The following is an 18,978-nucleotide window of genomic DNA, read 5'->3' as shown; positions in this document are numbered from 1 at the left end:
TGATTGCCTAATGGCTACATTTATGATTGTCTAATTGCTTTATGATGATGAGGGTGGCATATTCTCCCGGTCATTTCTATTTAAATTCTATACATAAGCAAATATATCTGTATTGCATGTGTAATTACTGCCATAAAATAGGGGCAAAATCGTGAGCATGTCATCAGAGGAAAGAGTTTTATTTCTACAAAACCATTAGTAAACAAGGCCAGTGATAGAAAGACAATGAAAGGACATACAAAAACTAAGTAAATGATGAAAGATGGGTTGTAATTTAAGTAAATTAAGGATTTATTTTGGGAACCAGGTGGAAAGACCAATTTTAAATTATGTAACAAAATAGAGATGATAGATGCATGGTTTATATTTATCCTTGCTACATTATATATGGATCAAGGATTACTGCACTCTAAAAACAGTTGGGTCAAAAATAACCCAAATATGGGTAAAAAATGGACCAATCCTCTTCTTGGGCCTATTTGACCCAACTTTGAGTCAAGAAATGGGTCTTTTAGTGTAAAACTACTCATAAATACTAGTCAGATCATTTACTTGAGTCAAAAAGTTGGGTCATTTTGTATAAAACAACCCAGAAAGTTGGGTCAAATTGACCCATGAAGTGGATCAGTCCATCACAACGGGCCGATACAGAATCCGCATCACTGCAGGCGCTTCACCGATCCGCCAGTCGATCTCCCGCTCCCTCCTGCCCTCACCCATGAACAAGACCCCAAGATACTTGAACTCCTCCATTTGGGGCAGGATCTCATCCCAGACCCAGAGAGGGCACTCCACCCTTTTCTGACTGAGGACCACGGCCTCAGATTTGGAGGTGCTGATTTTCATTCCAACTGCTTCACACTCGGCTGCGAATCGCTAGCAAAATACCAAAGGACAGAAAACTCCACCCCTATGCAAAGTTAGACTGTGCTTTGCGCTAGACTTGCGTTAGGCACAAATTAGGGCCCCAAGTCTCTGTGGACATTCTGGACACATTACTGATCTTTTAAAGTTTCAGAAACATGCCATCTCTGCTATGAAAACAATAGAATTGCTCTTCAACATAGACCATTTTAGGATTAAGATTTTACTGAAATCTTTATTGGGCACATTTGGGTTGAGTCAATATTGTGCTTTGCCTTATAAACGATTATTTTTTTAACATTTAGATATTGAAAAATAAATAATATGTTGTGTCATTAATACACCTGGAATCAAGTACCGTACATCGCTGGTATCAGGCAAAATTCCCGTATCACCAAAAACTCTCATGTTTTCAACTCAAAATTATTTATATACATTTTATATACGCTTTTACAACATACAATTTTTTCTCAACCATTAACCTGAAGTGGGCACTTCCGTCTTTTGTCTCTTCCCATTGTTGAAGGTTGCTTACATTTATGGCGAGTATGTTATGACGTAAAGCCTCGAAAAAAAATACACAAACTTAGCAATGACTGATGCAGATTTTCGTCTACCGATCCGGGTCAGTATAGATGGTCCTTATCGAGGCTTCGCGTCATGAAACATTCGCCAAAAATGTGGGCATCCATCAACAACAGGAAGAGATGAGAGACAGAAGAAATTTACCAAATTGTGACTTAGGCTGTTTCAGCCCGACGTCAACCATGTGTCATTCATGTTGTACCCCATTGTTGGGTTTACTTGGGGGCCGTCAATGCCACGCACTGTTTTTCCTGCCGCTTACAGATCAGCAGCAGGTGGGGTTTGACTCCAGCTGGAGAGGTGACAATGAATGATGGACAAACAAGTGCTTGATGTAGCAATGTGTGTCGGATGAGACTTTTTTTTTCTCCACATTACCAAGAAAGACACAAAGCTGCAGCAGAAAACATGAAGTGGGTTAATATGTTACAAGTGTCATACAGATTTGTGATCAAGGACGGGAGATGGTGTACCAGGTCAAGGGTGGGCTGAAGGATTGAGCTGATAACAAAGGTTTATGGGAAGCTACTATTGCAACATAGGATACAACTAAAAAAAGAAAGAAAAAAAATCATTGGAGCAGGTGCTTATTTGTGAATGATACTTTGTCAAATTTCAGTAGGGACTTTTTAATGTTTGTTTTAACACAAGGTTATAATGCTGACACGCTATTGTTTGGAATTTTACATCACTTGGAGTTTTTTTTTTTTTTTTCATTTATAGTGTCTGGTCTGGTAAGCATGTCAGCCTCATACTTCTAAAGCTCTGGGTTAGACACTGGGGCGACTTGTTTGGGGACTTGCATGTTCTTCCCATGCTTGAATGGACTTTTTCCAGGTTTTTCTGCTTCCTCCTACTTTCCAAAACCATGAATGACAGGTTTATTGAACACTGTAAATCTGGAGTCTCAAACGCATTTTCATTGCAGGCCACATCGTAGTTATGATTTCCCTCACAAGGCCATTATATGACATTCACAGTCGAAAGTCATAAATATATAATCATGTCATGTCAAGTCAAGTATTCAGTAGGAACCTCAAGTTATGAACTATGGATCCCATTTATCCCCCGTTTATAACTTGAAACCGACACAATTGTGGTCAAATCGAAAAAATGTAAACCATTGAAATGAATGGAAATGCAATTAATACGTTACAGCACCAAAACTAAGATATACATGCCTTTCGTCTTTGTTTTTGTTTTTTATGTGGTTTTTTTTTACCTGTGTGTGGTTACAAAATATATATACTCTAATGTGATTTCGAAATTAGTGAAAACACAATATTAAAAACAAATGAAACTCTTAAAAAACATGATAGCTATTGATTTCTCAGTACATGAAGAAAAGAAGGGGAACGGGGAGGAGGATCCTCCAGTGAAAAAGTCTTCTTCCATGATAACATGAGGGATTTCTGATTCAAGTGGGGTTTTTTTTCTGTCATTTAAAAGATACATTTACTGCACATTTCTTTGTTATTATTATTATATCATATTTTTTCTCATTAGTTTTACCTCATCTTACTGTATGTGTCTCTCATGGCATTGAACCTACTCTGATTGTTAGGGCAGCAAAATGATACATGGGTTCGGATGTCTCCATCAAAGTCAAGAGATTCGAGTGCAAATCGCCAATGAAACCAGTTTTGAGGGTTTTCTTGTTCACCCTGTGCGTGTTTTCTCCAAGTACTCATGCTCCCTCCCTCATTCGATATACCTGGTAAGATAATTGATAACAAATTGGCCATTGGTGTAAATGTGAATATTTTTTATTTTACTGTACAGTATGTACTATGTGGCTGTCTGGTGACCAGTCTGGGGTGTATGCCGCCTCTCACCCAAAGCCAGGATGACCTCTAATTACCCACAACCCTATAGAAAATTCATGGATGTGAGCGATATGATTAATGCATGCAGGTCAAAATCTGGTGGAAAATCTCCCCTGTCATTGAACAGCGGTGATGTGCTGCTGGTACAATTTCGATAACAATTCTCTCTGTTTTTGTCATGCAAAAAGCTAATCATTAAATGTAACATTTATTGTGTTTTGCATACAAATATGTCGCTGCATTCTGTATCAACACTTAACTTTCAGACAATTCATTTGGCGTCGAGGACACTTTTTACCATCAATCAAGAATGAGAAATAAATAGCGTATTACACTGTGCTATATTCATCCAACCTGTCTAAAGTTTCAGTGTGTTAGTGAAACGATGGCACAGAGTTCCAAAAGGAAGCGATCTTGTTTTACATAAGATAGCTGTTTGCCTACCCTGTCTTCAAACCTTCCCGAGATCTGAGTGACCAACTGGGCCCAAAGCAAGCAATGCAGCTAATAATGCCACCCCCGCCCCTGATACATGGGCCGTCATTTGAGCCCTGCTGACCACGCAGGCAAGCATAGCTGCAGCCCCGGATAGACGCACTCGCCGCTGACATTTCAAAGGCCTACCACTGTCACACCGCTTGACTTGAACCTCTCCATTTTCACTCACGTCTCCAATGGCCCTGAGTGGGAATGAGCTCAGCACTAGCACACCTCTCTCTGAATCTTTCAGGACTTGGCAAATCACATGCTTTCCCCCGAATGCAACAATAAAGATCATACGTGTTTCTCAGAACTTGCTGCAAGGAATCCATTTACAAGACAGCATCTGTTGATCATACTGTAATCTATGCACAATCTTTCCAATTATTTTAATGTTATAGAAAGCCCTCAGGTTTATCTCTGCCGGATTTGCGTATTGTCTCGCAACATTTCAAAGGTATTCAAGGAATGTGCCCCGGGATCCCAAAAGCAAGTACGAACATTCCAATGTTCTCGTTGACATTCCAGTCAACAGGAGGGTTGCAGCCCCCCACTACCCTCCAGCACATAAAGTGTGTTTTTTCAGTTGTAAAAATATTGACAAAAAGATACATTTCATTTAAATGTGTTTTAATTTTTATTCAAACATTGTGTTGTAATGCACATATAGAGTCACTGACCCCATTATTAGGGATGTCCAGGCAACATAAGGAATTACAATTCTGTCTTTGGAAAAAATAAACAAGACCAATAGCCAAGAGTAATAATAGAAAATATAAATAATACTCAGGTTTTTACACAATTTGAGCATAATTAATCTGTTAATATTGTGGCTGTTTCAGACTTTCAACAGTTCTACACTAGAGCAAACTACTGCCATGAAGGATGGGCAGTATGGTCTTGAAAATAAAATGTCATATTTTGCACCCCAATATATATATATATATGACCCTAAACCAATTTACAGTATAGCAATTCCGGTATACGCAGTGTATACCGAGGATATGGTTTCTTAAAATCAAAATCGTCATTTGAAACGTGTGTGTATGTGTGTGTGTGTGTGTGTGTGTGTGTGTGTGTGTGTGTGTGTGTGTGTGTGTGTGTGTGTGTGTGCGCGCGCGCGTGTGTGTCTGTCTGTCTGTCTGTGCGTGCACGTTTTGCAATCGCCATTCAAAGTAAAACCAAACTAGAGCTCTCACGCTGCGTGGGTGGGGCAGGCGACCGTGGGGGGTGGGGGTCATCCAGGCTTTTCAAACAATGACTTCGCGCGGGAAAAGGGAAGCTTGCGGATGGGAGGAGCAAAGACAGGGGTGGGGTGGTATTGGGGGATGGGAGTAAATAGAAGCTTTTTATCTCCAGTTTCCCACATCCTATGAACGGCTCCTAACGCGGCCACCCAATTTGAAAGAATGAGTGGAATGCGTCCGTTCACTCCCCGCCCCAACGACCGCCCCCCACCCCGCTCTTTGATGCGCAAACCGCTTAAGAGGCATTGTCAGTCAGCTCAAATAAAGACCATAGTCCTGGACTTCACTTTAGCCAATAAACCACCGTGTTTAATGTGGAAACAATCAGGTAAATGGCAGGGGGTTAGAATAGCTGGAATGCAGTTGATGGACTGCTAACCCCCCGTCTATGGTACGAGGAGGCTTTACTATTAAAATCAGAAAAGTAAACATTACCTATATTAAAATAGTACCGCTATCTATTTTCATCTTGCAAATGCATTTCAAAGTGTTATGGTTTAAGTATGTAACTTGAACTGCAGCCTGAGCACTTGAGTTTCTGTTGAATGCATGCTCCTTTTCTTCACAATGTCGTCAGTTTCCCGCTAAGTGAAGTTTACAGGGGGGGATATTTGGATTTGAATGCCCCTCTTCTCACCCTCCTCCTTGTCCAACGTGAGTTCATTCCGCCTAATTCAAAGCGTCCCACCATTTTGGCGCGTTTTGATTCCCGCCACGTCTGTGTCTGGCGGGCTGGGTTACGGAGTTCACTAGATTTTCATGTCGGTGATTGACGTGAGTTTGGAGCTGACTCTCGCTCTCCTATTGGTGGGCAGTACGGAAAAGGGCGTTGTGGGGAGTAGTTGGTTACGCCCATTACTACCGCCATATAAGCGTCCTCCCCCCCGCCTCTTGTTACCAAAGCCGGTGTCTGAGAGCAATCCTCGGGCTCGGAACGCAGTCTGTTTATGTCGTCGATTTGTACTCATTTGTTTACAAAACACTGAGGAGAGGCTGTGAACGTGCGTTTTGACTGAACGCAAACACGCCGCCTCTCGCAGGGACGACATTCTCTACTCTTCCTTTTCGGACGAAAGCGGGTTTCCCTCTATCCGGATGAAAGGATCCTTTGCGCATTTTTGTTCCTGCGACGTGGGCACGAGACACGGGGGAACCGCGCCAACAGGATTATAAGTCAAGCCTCCTAAAAAAAGAAGAAGAAAAAAAAAACACAAATATAGTTATTTTATTTTTCAAGGGGACTTGAAAAAAAGGAATGCTGCTTTCCAAGCTCAACTCCCTGGCTCATATTTCCAGCGACATGCCGGCGAAGCTGCAAGTTCATCCAGGTTAGACGCCCTTCTTTTCTTTTTTTCTTTTCCGCGCGGTCATGGAGGACAAGGCGCAGTAATGGCAGCCCTCTCAAGGGCGCCACTTATATATAGCCTATTCGACCCCAACTAGTCAATTGCTAACAAATCTATTCTAACGTAGAAGCATTTGTGTAGCATTTGGTGGCTGGTTGTAACCGGAGATGTGTGTATGTTTATGTGCGCAGCGAAGGAACCCTTCGAAAAGCTCTACCAGGTCGGGGCGGTGTTGGGCAGCGGGGGTTTCGGCACCGTGTATTCTGGAACCAGGACGTCAGACGGAGCACCGGTTAGTATTCGAATTAATTATCAAGCTTGCTCATATCTATATCAGGGTGAAAATTACTGTGTTTTGACATTGATTCTGCTTGGTTTAGGTGGCTGTCAAACATGTCGCCAAGGACCGAATCTCCGAGTGGGGGGAGCTGGTGAGTGATGTTTATGATGCAGCCTTTATTTACTGATGTGTTTATTTTTGTTATCACGTGAATTAACGTGCCTCCGCCTCCCCCCCAGCCCAACGGCTCTAGGGTCCCGATGGAGATCGTGCTATTAAAAAAGGTTGGGACGGGCTTCAGGGGCGTCATCAAGATGCTGGACTGGTTCGAGCGGGCGGACAGCTTCATCATAGTCATGGAGAGGCCCGAAAACGTCAAGGATCTGTTCGACTTCATCACGGAAAAGGGCGCCCTGCCGGAGGAGCTGGCCCGCAGCTTCTTCCGCCAGGTGCTCGACGCCGTGCGTCACTGTCACAGCTGTGGCGTGGTGCACCGAGACATCAAGGACGAAAACATTCTCATTGACTTCCGGACGGGAGAGATCAAGCTCATCGACTTTGGCTCAGGAGCTCTGTTAAAGGACACCATTTACACAGATTTTGATGGTGAGGCATCACTTAATTTACTTTTTTTTGTTTTTTTGCTCACTTGAAATAATGTTTGCTTTTGATTCTATTTTTAAATTGCAAAGTGGATGTTTTGAAGCTGAATCATTCGGGTGATACAGCCCTCTAAATACAAACCCAGAAACATTGGGCGCTTTGGCGCCCCCCATTGGCCGAATAGGGTATTTTTACAACTCAAAGTTTGTAAACAAAGTCACATGGCTGCTCCCCCGCCCACACGTAGCCTACTTGCTCTGCTCTCACGCACACATGCTTTGTCACGCTCCGTGGCACCTGAGCCCAGATAACACATGCAAACAGGATTAACCTGATGCAGACTTTTTCATTTCAGGCACAATTTTAAGAGGCTGTTGGTTCTGAACGGGTGGAAAATATCTGGAAAGTTCCCTGTAAATTTCAATGGGAAATTAATCTGGGGAATTTTGGAAATATTCCAAACTGGAAACAGTCCATGCAAATTAACTGGTAATGGAAGGTTATTTCCCGGAAAGCAATTTTAAGTTTGTTTGTCATAAATAGATATCCATGCAAATTATAGCTTTTATAACCACATGCATTACCTCACTATAATTAGTGCATTATTTTCACTTCATTTGAGCAGTGGCATAGAGCACTCACAAAAAAAATCAACCAAGTGATTGCTTGTACCTTAAAAAGATCATAAACATGAATTCTTGGTTTATTCCCATAGAAAATCCCCAACTTGGAAAATTCACCAAATCTGTGGTGGTTCTCATGGTCTGTTGTCTTCTTTTTAAAGGCACACGAGTTTACAGCCCACCCGAATGGATCAAATACCACCGCTATCAGGGGCGCTCGGCCACAGTTTGGTCGCTAGGTGTGTTGCTGTACGACATGGTGTGTGGAGACATCCCCTTCGAACACGACGAGGAGATCCTCCGAGGGCAGGTCCTTTTTAGGAGGAGAATCTCCGCCGGTAAGACTCACACAAGGCGATGAACAATTTTCTAATTTCTCGCGTGTTACAATAATGTGACTAACCAAATGGCCGCCCTCCTCTCTGCAGAGTGCCAGCAGCTGATCAAGTGGTGCCTGTCTTTGCGGCAGGCCGATCGGCCGTCTTTCGAGGACATCATCAATCACTCGTGGATGCAGAGCACGTCCTCTTCGGCGCTGCCGGCCACGCCGCAAACAGACAAGTTGAGCACGGAGATCAAATTGCACAGCATCAGCCACGAGCCCTCGGCCTTCACGTCGACCTCCGTGGCCGTGGCGCTGTGACGGCGGAGAGAGAGAAAAAAGCACCATGTTGAGAACCTCGCCATCCTCGTGCCTCACTTGATTTACTCTCTGTGACCACATCAGACCACCATCTATCTCCGTGAATTGTGATGGCTGATTGTTAGCCTGTAGGAGGGCGTGCTCTGCTTGCAGAACAGCACATGTTGCCAGGAGAGTGTGAGTTATGTAACCACTCTGCTACAGATTTGTTCTTAAAAGTGCCTTATGAGACTTTTGGGGGGGAGGGGCGGGAGGGAGCCTGGAAATACTTGAATATTTGGAATGCAAAAAAAAGGCTAATGTTTTTGATAGTCTTTCTTTTTTTTTATATGCTCAAGGCTTTATCTTATTTTTCCACTCATGGGCCTAGATCAGTGAAGCCTATGCCGTTGCGTTACAACCACTACTAGCACTACTACTGCTCAATCCAATCTCATTAGCAACCAGACAAACCTCACGGCTCTGGCAGCATCCTGTGCAAACAACAACACTGGACTTACCTCACCCGTTTCTTAACCACAGCATCTGCCTTTCTCCTTCTACGCTTCTTTCCTTCTTTATGGGTCACATTCACACCCCAAACCACTCACTCCTCAATGCAAAGTCAACCAATACCCAAATGCATCATCCTCTGCTCGCCTTCACATTTTGGAGGGAAAAAAAATGTCGAAACAGTGCCTCACACAGGTCTTAAACATTTGGTGGGAGGTATGAATTGTATAATATGGTATTTATTTTTTTCTGCGACAAGCTTCTTAACTAGATTTTATTTATTTTATTTATGAAAAGAATTATGGCTGTTCATATGTTTCATTCCACAGTCACTGAAGGGCCCACCATTATTTAAGAGACAAAAGCAAAAATATTTTTTGACCATATTTATTATGGCTTGAACTTTGTTTTGTTTTTTATAAAAGAGCAGACACGTGTGTGTGTGTGTGTTTGTGTATGTCCTGTAAATAACTTGTAAATAGTTCCCAAAGCACTTCCATGTTAGTGTATTTGAACACTGAACATCTACTGATGAACTGTTGGATGCAGCGTGTGTGTTTGTGTGAATGAAAGCGAGAATGGATGCAGCTTTGATTGTTCATTTCCTTCAACCATTCAGATTAGAATTGTAAATTATGTTAGAAATTATTTTTTATACGAGTTCAATAAATATTTTTGTTACAATGTTGACTTTGGAGTCTTGTGTCTTCTCCACAGATTATAAATGTATATTACGTTATTAACGTCTATATAGATAATAAGTTTTGACTAAGTTCATTTGAATATAATGCTTATTCAATTTTTGATTAATTATACATTTGATTTACTCAGAGTGAGTGATTAGGTAGTGAACATCTGCTTGCCAAATAGTGAGCCCACATTTACTGTAACTAGTCAATAGCCTCATAATATTGCCTTAAATAAAATTTTTGAAAACTGGAAGTTGTTCGCAGTTGTTTATAGTATTAATTTACTACAAAATAAATGAATAATTCAAGCGTACTAGGATCGGCACTTTATAGAAAAGTGTTGGGGTGCCGTGGCATGAACAAGCAGAGCATGTAATCATATACTTCGCCATTTTGCATTGTTTAGGTGTGAAATAATCAAGTGAGATGGCGGTGGCGTGTCCCCGTGTGTTTAATCTCACTAACAAGCTCAAGATGCTCGTCTTGTTAATCTAGACACCAGCGGGCTATGAAGATGCTAACCTGAACAGACGAGGGCTGCACATTTAATCAGTCACTGTGTACCCAATGGGATTCCTCCCAACGACAACGCCCTCTATCCCCTGCCCCCACTAAAGAGAGAAATATTTACTCAACAGCAAATTACATGGAGTTTAACAAGACTGCTGCTCCCAATGGAGTATGTGCCACATGGGTAGATGGAAACAGAAATAAAATCATGTCGATGGGAAGCCAAAGCAACTGAACTGTATCTTCTGGCTCGAACCGTGTTAGAGTGGGGCATATCCGCTCACTACACTGAATCAGAGCTATCTCTCTATCTATCTATCTATCTAGCTATCTAGTTATCTAGCTAGCTATCTACAGTTTTTAGCTAGCTAGCTATATTTGTATCACCCCTCTGTATACATACAGTGGTTGATATTTGGCATACAATATATATATATATATATATATATATATATATATATATATATATATATATATATATATATATATATATATATACACACAGTATGTATATATACATGCATAAAAATCCCACAAAAGTACAGGGAGAACATGCAAACGTCACATGGGAAGGCTGGAACTGAGATCCAAACCCTGAGCTTATTGCACCTGCTATTTTCATGTCTCATTTGGGGACAACTAAATGAATTTCTGAGAAAGTTTACAGACCCCAGCAAAGAGCAAAGTTTTATGTTGCAGGCAGCTTCTTCCACCGCCGTTAGGTAGCTGCACAAGTTGCATCGCACCACAGTTGCTTTCTGCGAATGTCTCCGAGCATTCATTTCCTCTCTCATTCGCAGAAACGGCACCATATGACAAATGCATGCCAGTAAACCGATGGAGGTGTGTGTCGGCTTCTCACAACATTAATGCACACTTTCAACGGACAAGTTAAGTTTAAAGATGAGTCATCACTAAAACAGGACATGAGTGGGATTCCGAAAAAAAGACTCTAATGATAAATATTGTGGTGTTTGCCGTTATCTTATTACAGTGTGCCGTAGCTTCCTCCTACTTGCTTTTTTAATCAGTGAGAGTGTTGTCCAACAGCTGATCATGTCTCTCCTCTTCCCGTAAGTGCTCGTTCCTCACTTGCATAATCAGCCACTCATCTGTCCTGACTGTTAGATTGGGTAATACTGACGGAAGCATCGCTCATCACTCCGAGCCTCTTATCGCTCCGTCTCACTGACTCTGTCCCTTCCTTCACCTTCTTGCTTGCACAGCTAATATTTGCTAGAAGATGGGAAATTATGTGGATCCCTGGGTCAGTGTGTGACTCTAATTTATATATTTTTTAATACCAGTATTTTCATGGATAGAGCCTCAGTGTCTCTTAAAACTGAGCATTAGTATTATACTGTTAGAAGATTTGTTTTTCATGTAGGTCTTGGATGGCATAATGAGCGAAGATTACGGCCGTCGTGCCACATACGGGCCTGCCAGACATTTACTGTATATTATGTGAACATTTTATAGTATAGCTTATTTCAGTGTGTTCTGGTACATTCAATAGTGAATCACAAGACAATTCAAGAGGGACTCCAGTTTGCCTGGTCAAGAACAATTGTGAAAGGTGAAGGTGCAAAACTGAACATCTCCCTTGAATCCTATCATGCTGTTTTTTGTCTGAACAATTGTCTGTCTATTCTTGTGTGTAGTAGTCTGAACCATTTACAGGTAGGAAGATATAAAGTCCAATATTTGAAATTGAAAACCCTTCTTGGCTAAAGCTGCAAAATGTTACATGACTGCATGTAAAATTGTCAGATCACTTTGCAAAGATAATCAACTGCAAAGTCCCCCCCCCTACATCTCTATTGAGAGTCCTGTAAATCCTGCATTTATTTAACTTTTTCCAAGATTTGCTTTTTTAATTAAAATTTCTGTTATCTTGATCATTTTTAAAATGTAAATCGAATTGTGACACAAAGGACAATATAAGGGGGAAAGAAATATCAATTTTAGCAACTATGTAAAAATACTTTAAAATTAAAATAAAATAAAAACATTTTAAATAATTTTTATTTCAATAATTTGAAATTACACACATCTTTGGTGCACCACTGATTAAAACTAAGGGATAATTGCATTGTAATTAAACATTTATAATACAATGTCATTAGCAAAATAAAAAATACTGTTCTAAAAATGTTTTTTTTTTTAACTTCATCTTTCAATGGCCTTGCACATTTGTCAGTTTTAAAAACCAAATGTGGGCCCACACCTGGAAGGGAGCAACAACCCCCTCATTGTATCTCAGGATGTAAACATCATCACTCCAGGTTTAAACCAATGACAAAACCTTCACACATAATAACCAAAGCACAACTCCTAGCCAATCCTTAGTTCTAGACTGATGGTGTGTCACCTTAACTGAGTCAAGCAGAGCAACCCCACACTTCCTAATAGTGCGACTCGGTGCGAGACTTCTTGTTGACTGTTTGTTATTCGCACTCATTTGAATTTCTTAGTCAACATCTGTTAAACACTCATGAGTGATGTGGGTTGCGCTTTGTATTTTGTTGACATTATAGCTTAATCAAACATTTCAAATTAGCCATAGGTTTTGAATGGTTGTTTTAATTTTGTCTTATGGGCCTTTATGCTGTCATATAGAATTGAGCATTGTCCTAGCCGGACTTACTGAATGTCACATTGTCAAAACGTTTAGACGTTTCTTCCATGTCCTGCTCTCTTACTTTTTTTGTTTGTTTGTTTGTGTAATTTAGTTTTGCACTTTCGTGTCCAGTCTGCTTTTGGACAAACTGATAAGAAGATGCAGTCATAACTCATCGTGATGCAGTCATCACACTAGCAAGTTGATGACATACTTGATTAGTTGGTAGGGATTAGAATCAATTGAAAACAGAAAAAGAAGAAAATTCCCCAACAAATGTGTACATTTATGGACGAGATCAAGTGTAGTTGTGGCCATGTAAAAAAAAGAAAGAAAAAAGTTTGGTTCTCATGAGAACATGCTGCTGAACATCATCTAAAAGCAACACTCACATATTTTATTCACTCTTTGAGACCTGAACCCGTGACCTTTACTCTGTAACTCAAAAAGATCAGTCACATTACAGGTTTAGATTGAACTTTTAAAAAGCCAACAGCAAATTTGTTTCACAGCCACTGGGTCTAGTGATGGTCGTAAATTGAAGTCATAAAAATATCTGTTTGAGCATGGAATCATTAACTCGTTCACTGCCATTGACGGCTATAAACGTCAAAAATTCATTTGAACTATTTCTATTAGTTTAACATTTTTTTTCCACTTTTGTTAACGAGAGTATGAAAACCTAGGAAAAAAACATTATTGTACGTTTAGAACAGATATACATTTTGTGATTAAACGTGAGTTAATTAGTGAAGTCATGCGATTAATTATTAATTAAAAATTGTAATCATCTGATGAGATGATTATTAAAAATTAGGGGTGTCAGGCAATTAATTTTTTTTATCGGAATTAATCGCATGACTTCAATAGTTAACTCACGATTAACCAGAAATTTTATATCGGTTCTAAATGTGCAATAAAAAAAATCTAGGTTTTCATACTCTTGTTAACAAAAGTAGGGGGGAAAAGTTAAACTAATATAAAAAATAAAATGGATTTTTGACGTTAATAATCGTCAATGGCAGTGAATGAGTTAAAATAAATAAATAAAATAGTCTCCCCTGATTTTTATGTTAAAATGAATGCATCAGATTGCATATTCAGGTGTAAATTCAGTGTAAAATAGAAAAGAGCAGAGTGAAGCAAACAAGGCAGAGCACAACATTTTCTCATCAGAAAAAGAGACGTGATGGTTTATTCATTCATTGACTCATTAAGTAGGAATGCATAAACGTCTCCTGCTCGCTTCGTCTGCATGAGAAGACAGCCGGCAGTCATCCTCCCGCTCTTGTATTCACATGAACGTCAACCTGCATGTGGAATTTGTTTTCACGTGCGAACAGTGAGTGATTCAAGCACAGAGAAGTAACTCCCTGCCCCGCCTCAGCACTCCGACGCCGGGTCCCACGGGCCGAGGCCTTCCCTGGCACCTCCATGTCCAACATGTCTGGGCAAGGATGATGCGAGGAGGTCCGTGAGATGAAGGTGTCAGGAGGTTGGCACATGCAATGAAGGTTTGGAAAAACAAAGTGATCCTATTTCAATCCAGGGAAAATTCCCACACAGTTGGTTGCATCAAGTTTTCCCAGGAAAACAGACTGGAACTCCTTTGTGACATGGGAACCAAAGGTCATATGCGCAGTTGGGGATTTCCAATTCAGCATCACAATGTTGTTTATTTACATTTTTAGTATTCTATATCAATTACATATATTCTATTGCTGGTGTTGAGTTAAAACATTGTAGCTGCAAAATCGCCACTTTTCAGGAGACCCCAAAAACATTCAACCATAAACGTATAAATGTATCATCAAAGAGAAGAAGACATTTTCAACATTCTAGATTGGGCAATAATTTGTAAGAATGACACCCACGTGAGGACAGACCAAAAGTATAGATTCCTGAAAAAACATCAAATTTGCCAAGTGATATACATTATCTATTGTCCGACTTGCGAGTAAATGTAAAGGTTGCATTTACAGTATGGTTGGCATACTGTATTAGCATATTTGGGCAACACACAAAAACAAATACACGATACTACTATGGAAATAGTCGAGAATAAAATCAAAACATTTTATGAAAATTAAGTTGTTATATTTCAAGAACTTTTTTTGTATATTTTGGGGGGTTTTCTTTGTTGATTTTGTGATGAAAGTGTGACTTGTTTAACATTGTTTTCCATCCTTATACTTGTAATTGTATATTTACGTATTTAAAAAAAAAAAAATACAAATTCAGTTTTTTTGTGTTGGCTGGTTATTTATATATCTAAATAGACTGGACTTAGAGGATGAAAACATCTTCTCAGATAAGCTTGTTTAAGAAGGGGAGGGGTCTATATGGGTCCCTAATTCGCTAACAAGGAAGCACGTGTTTTTGTTTTTTTTAAGAAGTGGTTTGATGGGAGCTACTTTCAGGTGTTTAGGAAACTCGCCTGGACTGAAGTGAGCAATTTCCGTAAGTACGCATTGCACAATATTTGTGAAAAAGTAAGATGGTCTTGAGCCAAGGCAGAAAGTTGTTGATTTTAGCTGCATGATGAACTGTTTTTGCTGCAGTTTAAAAAAAATGTTTGGGGATCAACTGTATCAAATTCAGACATGGTAATTGAGTGGTTCCTAGTGGTGTTACATTATTTTGTGACTTTGCTAATATTTGACCAGACGGATTGTACCTTTTCACTAAAATAGCAAGCAAATTAGTTTCATTTATCTGCTGAATGGAGTTCTGGTGCTATTCATTTTGAAGATGATCTCATATTTTATTTTTGGAGAGTGTGTGTCTGACTTTTCACATGTATAAAGAACAGGTATATTCTTGTGTCAATTAATGGGTATACTGCAGACCTTTTTTGCTGCAAAGTTCCAAATTCTTATGTAGCTAATAAGCAGAGCATAACATGTATCCAAGAAACCCTCGATCTTATTCAGATCCTGCTGACTTTTGCAAGGTCCCCACAATGATAATGTCCACAAGAGAAAAGAGTGTGAAGTCGAAGCGAGAATTACGAGTTCTTAATGTTGAACTTCTCTTTTTTTTTTTTTTTGTGCCCGTGGTTAAGCATTAGTAGTGAGCAGCTTTCCCAGGCCTGGCAGGCTTCTGTGGGAGTCCAGGAAGTGAGTGTGCTGGCTCAGTGTGTCTCTGTGTTTGTCTCCAGGATGCCTGTTGGGTTTCCAAGGTAATGGGGAGTGCGTTGTCTGAGCCAGGGGCGACCCTGACTCTCTCTTTGGCCAGTTCCCTAAGCAGCGAGATAGGCTGCGAGATGGGGAGGCAGCGCTTTGTGGAAAGTGAAAGGTTATGGGAATAGGAACTTGAAGAAGCCACGTTGAATGGATCAAGACATAATCATGAACGAAAAGGTTCTTTTGGGCATTCGTGTTGGCTTACTTTTAGTTTATTTATTTTAAAAGATGTGGATAAGGCAGGGATATAATACATAATAGTTTTTGTTTCTTCATCACTAGCTGTAAAAAAAAAAAAAAAAGAAAGACAAAAGCTAAAAACATTTCAGTACTTAGTATACACCTGCCACCAATTCAAGTGCCGATGATTTACCCCAAATACATTTTCCTATTTTTTGGCATTCTAGCATAAACCTGTTTGTTTTATGCTGACACTGACTGCTATTTGGAACTGTTCCTAATTTCCCCCCTCTTGTCTCAGGCCCCAGTTCCAGCTCAAGGAAAACAGCACCAAATGCTGCCAGCATCATGCTTCACTGTAGGTGTCACCGAATGACACGTGGGAAAATGTGTGCAGGGAAAGACGACTGAGGCTATATAAAAATGTTCTCCCTCTATATAGTAGATTTAAAAAAATACAATTCAAAATGCATTCTTTTTTGTCATATGTCATTTCAAACAAAGCTTGATGTAATTAGTCCGATGCCTCCGTAACAGAGTAATGCCTGGCAGTTGATGTCGGTGAAACAAGCAGTACCAGATGTCCTTAGAGGACTTTTGTTTGGAAATTGTCCAATAATTAAAACAAAAAATGGAATGGGTTCAATGTTTGTATCCGCGTCGTAGTTATTGAGCGTGAAAATAATTTGAAGGTAAAATAGTTGGCTGGCAAACTGAGAGAAGTTTAATGGTTTTGCTACTAAAACTAATAATAGTAAAAGTTGAAATGACTTATCATTAAGTCAAAGCCGGTCAGATAGTCATTGAAATAATCACAGCTATTTTCAGCCTTTTTGTTATTTTTAATTGAAAGACTTTTAATTGTGTTGTTTTGATCTTAAAGATACAGATTCAGCAAACAAAAAACATAATTCATTTTTGCTGAACTGTAACGTACAATATGAACTCTTCCTTCAATGACAGCATGGATGACTTAATAATAACATACAAATGTATTAAGTGTTCCACAGTTTCTGTTGATGTCTAGAACCTGCTCTTCCGGCGAGCTTTGTGGTGAATGGCGAACAAGGTAGACAAGCAGGCTTGCAACCAGGTCAACCAGGTTGACCTGTTTCGAGTTACTCGTCCACATGGAAGAATCTGGGTGGGACTATTGAGTTTCACCTCAAATATTTATGCTAAGGGTCACTAAGCCCAGAACCAGATGATACAAGAAATAGCCTTCCATCCCTCAAAGTGGAGAGTAAACAGTGTTATTCATTTCAGGGGGTTCTCTACCACACCCCCCCCCAACAAAAAAAACAACAACAACAACAACAGTCAAATTGCACGTCATTGCACCTGGTAGAATTCAAGAGAGAACAACAAGTAGTAAAAGTGGTGAGACCTCATGCAGGCCTTCAAGGAGATGCCGGGGGAGCGCCACATTCCACTTGGCTGACTCAAACGCGCCGGACACATAGTCCCGGTGGCTGCCATATCCTTCAAGGGAAAAGGTCAACATCCCCTCCCTCACTGTGAGGGCAAAGACTACAACTCGCAATTAGTGCTCGGTGTCTTTGTTGCGTTATAAAACGCACACACAGTCATTGAACTGTGAGTCATGTGTTTGCTGTGATGTTTAATCGTGCTTGCCATAAAAAAAAAAACAACAACATAAAATTGTACTGAGAAATTGGCAGCAAATTGGGGCAGCGGTTGGCAGAGACCCACTCGATTCAGCAGGTAGTGCTGTTTTTTTTTTTGTGTGTCTTTCTAATACCCATCCGTTCAATTCCTTTTAAAAACTAATGTCTGTACAATTTTGTGCATTGCCATAGGAGGCAAGTTGTCATTCGGAGTAGAAGTTGCCTCACTACTTTTTTCCCCACATAAAAAGACCACTGCATTGTAAAAGAGAACACAGTGTATCACTTTGATCAGCAACAATAATGCCATGGCTGAATCGCCCCTCGGCGCGGTGAACAAGACGTCGGATGCCATTTCCTTCTTTTACAATAACCACGAGTGTTTGCCTCCAAGCACGAGTTGTGAGTAGTCATCCATGAATGTGTGATTGCTTGTGATGAATACGATTAAAGTGTTCTACCTTTGACTCTCTTTTTAATCCCCTCTTCCTGTTTGCCTTAGCAAATATTTGTCATACCCTCCACACCCACGTGCTTTCCCATTAAGCCCCTCCTCCCGTCCGCCACACACACACACGCACGCACACGCACGCACGCACACACACACGTGCTGGCTTCCCGTAAAGATGCAGCCTCAAACACTTCCCCATTCCTGAAAGACCAATAAAGAACTGTGATGTGGCAACACTTCAGCTTCTGCTTGCTTGTGCTGACAGGATGTGTGTGCGTGTATGTGTGTGCGTGTGTGTGAGTGTGTGAGTGCGTGTGTGTGTGAGTGTGTGTGGGGGTTGGGGGGGGGGGGGGGGGGGGGGTTTGGCCTCGGGCAGAAAGACATTATGTGTGTGTTTGGAAATACAATGCTGGGCACCGATGTTGATAAATCTGAGACCGTGCTGTGGTGCATTGTCACTATAGGAAGTGATGAAGGAGAGGACTTACGTTTAACCTTCCTGTTTTATCAAACTGAATTGTACATCTACAGAATAATAATAATAGTACATGTCATAATAATAATAAAATGTGTATTTTCAAACAGTACAGCACATCTTCCTTTGGTCTTGTTCTTTCCTTTTTATCCATGTTGTTACTTTCAAATATATATCTACAAGATGATTCGATACGCATCTCGATACATGGGGTGCGATCCGGTACTAGGACGGTTCGATTTTCAAATGGA

The 18,978-nt window shown here is 40.5% G+C and overlaps 1 protein-coding gene across 1 annotated transcript; it reads left to right on the top strand.

The window, feature by feature from the left end:
* Positions 1-5,888: 5,888 nt before the first annotated feature.
* On the top strand, positions 5,889-9,679 carry pim1 (Pim-1 proto-oncogene, serine/threonine kinase). Its single transcript, XM_077543784.1, has 6 exons — positions 5,889-6,330; positions 6,540-6,640; positions 6,729-6,779; positions 6,868-7,234; positions 8,016-8,192; positions 8,283-9,679. Exons 1-6 carry the CDS (start codon positions 6,258-6,260, stop codon positions 8,495-8,497), a joined length of 984 nt encoding a protein of 327 aa, XP_077399910.1. The 5' UTR covers positions 5,889-6,257; the 3' UTR covers positions 8,498-9,679.
* The last annotated feature ends 9,299 nt before the right edge of the window (positions 9,680-18,978 follow it).

Source organism: Vanacampus margaritifer, chromosome 1, assembly GCF_051991255.1.
Source record: "Vanacampus margaritifer isolate UIUO_Vmar chromosome 1, RoL_Vmar_1.0, whole genome shotgun sequence".
NCBI classification, from domain to species: Eukaryota; Metazoa; Chordata; class Actinopteri; order Syngnathiformes; family Syngnathidae; genus Vanacampus; species Vanacampus margaritifer.
The sequence above is the reverse complement of the archived record's forward strand: the minus strand, read 5'-3'. Positions and strand labels throughout refer to the sequence as shown.

Excerpts from the sequence above, each read along its gene's own strand:
- pim1 (XM_077543784.1), top strand. The coding sequence starts at position 6,258 with ATGCTGCTTTCCAAGCTCAACTCCCTGGCTCATATTTCCAGCGACATG. Across the intron at positions 6,780-6,867 it reads TCTCCGAGTGGGGGGAGCTG|CCCAACGGCTCTAGGGTCCC; the intron begins GTGAGTGATGTT and ends CCTCCCCCCCAG. Across the intron at positions 8,193-8,282 it reads TAGGAGGAGAATCTCCGCCG|AGTGCCAGCAGCTGATCAAG; the intron begins GTAAGACTCACA and ends TCCTCTCTGCAG.